The sequence below is a fragment of the Plectropomus leopardus genome, chromosome 1 (assembly GCF_008729295.1).
Source record: "Plectropomus leopardus isolate mb chromosome 1, YSFRI_Pleo_2.0, whole genome shotgun sequence".
Classification (NCBI taxonomy): domain Eukaryota; kingdom Metazoa; phylum Chordata; class Actinopteri; order Perciformes; family Serranidae; genus Plectropomus; species Plectropomus leopardus.
The window spans coordinates 4,620,061-4,627,006 of record NC_056463.1 but is presented as its reverse complement, the minus strand read 5'-3'; the positions used below and the strand labels follow the sequence as shown (position 1 = coordinate 4,627,006).

General features: G+C 36.2%; 1 protein-coding gene across 1 annotated transcript in view; it reads right to left on the bottom strand.

Moving 5' to 3' along the window:
* The window catches only part of trpm5 (transient receptor potential cation channel, subfamily M, member 5), a 41,456-nt gene that overhangs the window by 22,885 nt on the left and 11,625 nt on the right, over positions 1 to 6,946 (bottom strand). Inside the window, 1 exon segment of the mRNA XM_042487393.1 lies at positions 761 to 864. Coding sequence (XP_042343327.1) covers positions 761 to 864 — 104 coding nt within the window.

Genomic DNA, 6,946 nt, shown 5'->3' with positions numbered 1-6,946 from the left:
GCAACTGTAACACAGATCACTTTCTACCAGAAATGACAGCAAGAATCAGTCTTTTTTTCAGTCTTCATTTGTTTGTTTTAGATTTTTCTACAATTTACAAGTATTTATGTCTTAAAGTAATGTATAAACTTTCTTTGATGACACAGAGCTTCTTCACAGATGAAGAGATGAACATCTTGAAGAAGTTCAAACTCTATGTGGAGGACAACTGGAACAAGTGTGACATGGTTGCCATCTCACTGTTTGTTGTTGGGGTTTCATGCAGGTAACTGACATTAAACGTCATTTATGACACTAAAGAAATGTAACATGTAATGCATCAGTGTGGAGGCTCTGGATGTGTTGTTGCGATGGCCTCAGCGAGAGTGTTAGAATAAAGCGATGACTGGAGAATCGATGAAACCACACAGTCAGTCTGTACGTCTGTTTTCTTTGATTCTGCAGGATGGCGAACAACACGTACGAGGCAGGAAGGACGGTTCTGGCGATTGACTTCATGGTGTTCACTCTACGTCTGATCCACATCTTTGCCATTCATAAACAACTCGGCCCCAAGATCATCATCGTGGAAAGAATGGTACACAAAACGCTGTGAATCTAAACTCTAATTCTGAACATTTTAAGCATTGATGTTCATGGTCACAGATGAAGACTGTGCAGAGCTTCTGCAGCTCATTTAGAAGATGACAATGTTTCCTCTTTACAGATGAAGGACGTTTTCTTCTTCCTTTTCTTCCTGAGCGTGTGGATGATTGCGTACGGTGTCGCCACTCAGGCTCTTCTCCACCCCAATGACCCAAGGATTGACTGGGTGTTTCGCAGAGCCCTGTACCGCCCCTACCTGCACATTTTTGGCCAGATCCCCTTAGAGGAAATAGATGGTAAAAAAAAAATGACAGTAGATGCAAACATCTGTATTTATTCAGTGTAAAGAAGATGCAACTTTTACGTGTGTATTTATCCATAAACATGTACCCTGTGACTGTTTTTATCATGTTTCATGTCAGTTAGTTAGTGTTAAACGCAGTATTACACAGAGTACTCTGAGGGGCACAGGCACAAGGGTGATAAAAACATTTTTTACTGTTAAAAACTTTGCAAAAACACAAATCAATTTTGGTTAAGATTTCCTCTGATAAGGGGGTTTGTGTGCCTAACAAGCTTGTTAAAAAAAGAACAATAAAATGATATATATTTTGTTTTAAAAGTATTTAAAAAGTGAGAAGAAGAAAAAGATGTAATATAGTTAATGATAAAACAGCGGGTAGAAGTGTGGAAAAATAAAAGGTAGATAAGACTATAAATAATTTTCTGTTTAAAGGAGAGTTCCAGAGAGCGGAGAAAAATCTATATTAATAAAAAAAAAGAAAAAAGATGATGGTTGCAAAGCAAGTGTCATCTTCCAGTTCTGCAGATATCTGCAAAAAAATAGATAAATAAAATAAATTAAGTCACAAAATAATATTGTTAAAAAAACGGTGAAAACTAACTAAACTTTTTCCAGATAAGCTAATCTAAATGTTTCATATGTAAAAAAATCACCTCAATCACTGTGCATCATGTATATGCACTAAATCAACATCTGTTTTTATGTTACAAGACAATGGTACATTTAACCATTTATTCAGTCAGGGATGTTTCCTGTTGGCCTCAATGTTTGTCTTCTAATCTAATTTTTTTTGTTCTTTCATGAAATGGAGCACAGCTGCTCGCATGCCTGAAATTAACTGCACCAATGACTCAGAGGAGATTATCATGGGCCTGCGGCCGCCATGTCCCAACATCTACGCCAACTGGCTGGTCATCCTGCTGCTGGTTATCTTCCTTCTTGTCACCAATGTCCTGCTGCTAAATCTGCTCATCGCCATGTTCAGGTCAGAGGCTGGAAACCCAGACAGCCCTCCGTATGTTTGTCTGCCTGATGACATGAGATCACATATGCTAGGAACTTCTTTGTAGTTTTTAAAAAATTAAGATTTTATTGGCTGTTTATGCCTCTGCCCTGAAGGCATCATGTCTGTCTGTCCGTCCCATTCTCATGAATGCAGGGAATTTATTCAAATTTAGCACACATGTCCACTTTGAATCAAAGACAAACTGGCTACATTTGGTGGTCAAAGGTCACTGTGACTTTGCATGCATCCCATTCGTGTGAACGTGATATCTGAAAAACGACTTGAGGGAATCTCTTTTTTTGATAGGACAGCTTTAACCCTCATTGGTACGCAATACCAAAGAGGGTTTTTTTGGTCATAAAATAGACAAAGTAAACATAATTTAAATAATTTAGCAGAAATTAGTTAAAAAATTACAAGAAAATTACCTGACAGTAAGCTAAAAGAAAAAGAAAGAAAGAAATTGAAGAAAGTGCTAAAAAATGTATATATCTATTTATTTCTGTTACTTAATGTTGATAATATAATCATAACAATGATAAATGTGGTTTTCTGGTCATTTTTTCTAGTTTCTTGATAATATCTATAAATACTCCCCATCTCATTTCCATGTCAAGGGATTAAAATGGCCTCCAGACACTTGTGTTACAATTTAAACAGTTGTGTTGGAGTTTTTAGGGCCCAGGTTTTTTTTTAAAGTATTGCAACATAATTGAGGATGCATTTTGTGAGTGGAAATGGCAAAAAATGTAACCTACAGGCAACATGGTACTATAGAGGGTTAAGTGTGAAACGGGGAGAGAGGGGATGACATGCAGCAGAGAGCCGTGGGCTGGAATTGAACCCACAGCTGCTGCAGCAAGGACGAAGCCTCTGGTGCCTCTTCAAACGCTAATTATGACAGTATTTTAGACTTACGTCTAAAAGGATATAATGCTGAGGTGATGACATTATATATCCAAAATGTCAAAGATCAGCTTCACTGTGACATCATTATGTTCTGCAAAAAAACCCAACTTTTCTGGCTGTTATCCAACATCATAATTCAGGAGGAGAAGGGGAGAGATACGTGTCCATCAAGAGAAAATCATTTACACTATTAGAGGGTCCAGCAGAATATTCTTTGCCATTTAGCAACCATTTGTTTTCCTTTAATTATATATTTTTAAGTACTTTCTGCAGGTCATTTACATGTGGTTTGTTTTCTTTAAGTGTCTTATTCTTTTTTCTTTTTTTTTTTAAATTTTTTTTTTAAATTACTATTGTAATATCTATTTATTTATTTTTGTTTTTTATTAGTTACTCTTTAAACCTTGTTTCATTGTTGTTATTTAAAACTTAACCAAAAAAAAAAAAAAAAAAAGATACTAAATTGGTGACACAAATCTTGAAATTGTGCTGATTGTTTAAATCTTCTGTGCTGCTGGGGGGAAGATGTGTGTCTAACATCCATGTTTTCACCGACATTGATGTAAACTGAAACTGCAACTCAACTGGTGCATAAATGCAAACAACTGCTCGGCCGTATTTGTAGTTATTTGTTTTTTTTCTTCTATTTGCAGCTACACCTTCCAGGTGGTGCAGGGAAACACAGACATCTTCTGGAAGTTCCAGAGATACAACCTGATTGTGGAGTACCACAGTCGTCCAGCGCTGGCCCCACCCTTCATCATCATCAGCCACCTCTCTCAGCTCCTCCTCAGCCTCGTCAAACAGCCTGCGTCCAAGCAGGAGCATCTCGGTATGAGGGTTATATTTGCATCATGTCTCCATATTTCCATTAGGAACTATTAAGCCATTCTACTTTATTTTAGACAGAAATGACTGAAATAGTTCAATGTGGCTTATCTGGCTAAATTCAAATTAAATTAAATACTGAAAAACAAACTGTGCTTATCTCTGTCCCTCACCTGCTGTATCCATGGAAATTGCCTGTTGGTTAATTAGAAATTGGGCTGCTACGGTGTGTGTGTGTGTGTGTGTGTTTTGTCAGAGAGGGAGCTGCCGGCGGGGCTAGACCAGAGGCTAATAACATGGGAGACGGTGCAGAAAGAGAACTACCTGGCCAAACTGGAGCGCCAGCATTGGGAGAGCAGTGAGGAGAGACTCAAGAGCACCTCTTCAAAGTAATTGTTAATTTGCATAATTTAAAAGAAATTGTGAACTGCCATTTAATGCTCTTCTGCCCCCTAGTGGTAAAAAAAAATGACTGAATATTACATTTAATTGTTTGCAATTAAGAGTTCAGAGCTTGCTGAGGATTGTCGGAGGGTTCAAGGACCAAGAGAAAAGACTGACATCCATGGAGGCTCAGGTAAACCTGCAAAAGTGACCTAAACATCATCATGTGAAACATTGTCAAGTTACATTTTCCTAAACTTATTGACAAGGGGCCCCTGGGCTTAGATATGCCAAGGGCCCCACCACCTCTCCCACATAGAAGCAAGACACACAGACCTTGTGGTGGGTTTTTTTTTTTGTTTTTTTTTTTGTGGTTTTGTGTCTCTTTGTGGTTGTTTTGTGTCTTCCGGGGGTAATGTTGTATCTTTTTGTTAGTGGATTTGTGTCTTTGTTGCTTTGTGGGGGTTTTCTTTGTCTCTTTGAGGTAAATTTGTGTCTTACTGAGATATTTTTGTGTCTCTTTGTTGTCATTTTTTTGTTCCTTTGTGCTTGTTTTGCCTCTTTTTTGTGGTTTTGTGTATTTGTTTGGTTTTTTTTGTGTCTCTTTTTGTTGTTTTGTGTCTTTTTTTAGTCACTTGGGTCTCTGGGGTAAATGTGTGTCTTATCCAGGTAATTTTGTTTGTCTTAGAGGTAATTGTGTGCCTTTATGGGCCTTTAGTGTGCTTTTGTGTTCGTTTTGCCTGTTTTTTGTAGTTGCATCTTTGCAGTTTCTTTGCATCTCTTTGGTCTTGTTGTGTCCCATTGTGGTTGTTTTCTGTATCTTTCAGGCAATTTTGTGTCTCTTTTTGTCCTTTAGTGTCACTTTGTAGCCCTTTTGTGTCTCCTTATGGTGTACGGTCTTTTCGTGCCTCTTTGTGGTCATTTTGTGTCTCATTGTTTGTCTTTGAGGTTATTTTGTGTCCTTTTTCTTTAGTAATTTTGTGTCTCTTTTTGTTGTTTTGTGTCTTTTTTTGTCTGCCTTTTTGGTCCTTTAGTGTCCCTTTGTGCTTGTTTTGCCTGATAGTTTGCCTAACCCTCAGTCATCTCTGGTTTTGTCTCCAGGTCAGATATTGTGGAGAGGTGTTGTCCTGGATGGCCGAGTGCTTCGCTCAAAGCACACTCAAGTGCGGCAAAGAAGCTCCAAGAGCTCCAAGTGAGTCTGAAATGTGAAACAGGTCACAAACAGGTCAAATGTCACAATTGATACATTTAAAAAAAGCAATTCTATTAAAAAAAAAAGTACATGTATTTTTATTTACTTTAATATAAATATATATATTGTCTGACATGAAATTTCAGCGTCTCTCTCAAGCTGCAAGGCAGGCGGCACTTCGGAGGCACCTCAAAGTCAACCAGAGAAAGAAGTCAAACAAGAAGCGGCTGAAGCCAAACCAGGTCTCTCAGGATATGGAGCCAACAAAAAATTTCCTTACATTGATGAATAACAGTAATTGGTAGTAAACAGACAGCTATTTATAATGCTATATTTAAGATTTTTAGACTAGTTTGAGGTATGTGATGGTGTAATTACAACATTGATTTGGACTTTAAATTCCTAAAATTATGTTGGGTGTATTTACAGACGTCTCACTGGTTACTGAGTGTTGATGCAGAGAAGTTTGTTGTTTGTATCTTAAAACAAATTAATCCTTTCATCCTTTTTGCAAATTAAGCTATTGAGTTTAAAAGATTTACAAAATCATAATCCTCTGAAAATGCTGACATGAAAAAAAAGTCAGCATTTCAGAAGAAATTATTATTGCATATACAAGAGCCAAAAGTATAAAACACTAGTTTATTGGTTTAAATTTGAAAAAAAAAAAATCTTAGACTACTGTGGCAGTAAGTTTAACCCCTTGATACCTGAGCAAATTGGTTGAAACACTGGCAGAAGGCAACGAGCAACGAATGAAAAAATGACCCAAAAAATAGCAAATAATTAGTAAATTGTACAATAAAATTACCTGAATGAATAAATAATTAAATAAAATAAATAAATAAAATAATAAGACACTTAAAGAAAACAAACTACATGTAAATGACCCGGGAAAAGTACTTAAAAAATACATAATAATATATATATTCTGTGTCTTTTTTATTTTTTTCCCTAGCTTTTTAAAAATATTTTTGTAAATTTACTAACCTCTTGCAATTTAAGGAACATTTCTTACCAAGTTGCTCATTGCATTTTTTTCTGATGTTTTTTAAAAGAAATCAAACCAATTTGCTCCGGGTTCAAAAGTTTAAATACTTCCAAAAGGCGTCTGAAAGTAGCACAAGAGATTTCAAAGGTTTAAGTGACTTTAGCTTTAATTTGAGGCTATTTTCGTCAGTGTTGAATCATAAACTAAAATTCATGGAAAACAAACAACAAACAACAGACAAACTCATTCAGTTTTTAACAGTGATCGTTTTTTAAGACAGTCAAATCATTTTGAATGGCATCGGAACAATATAATGTTGCATATGGAGAAACAAACACATAAAATACAATATATTCATCATGAAAAGGCTTCACAGGTAGCATGTTGGTTTAAAGTAAAGACACTGAACCATGCTTTGGATTTCTGTAAACTATTGAAATATCTTTCAAGGTCACACAAGGTAGGAATTTGTGAAAAAGGCACCTAAAGTTTGTCAGTGACAATCTACGTAACTGTAATATATTAAAATCTACAGCGGGGGTGAAACTGTCAGTTTTTGTTGATTATGTCAAAGTACACTCTTAAAAGTTCACTCAAAAGCACTGAAGTATGAAATGCTGAATTCGCACATAAATGTGTTTGATATTCCTAATCATTACATTGACCTTAATTAACCCTTTGAAACCTAAGACAATTGTTTTAATTTCTCTTAAAAACAGGGTGGCAAGGCATAGCTCAAAAATTAGC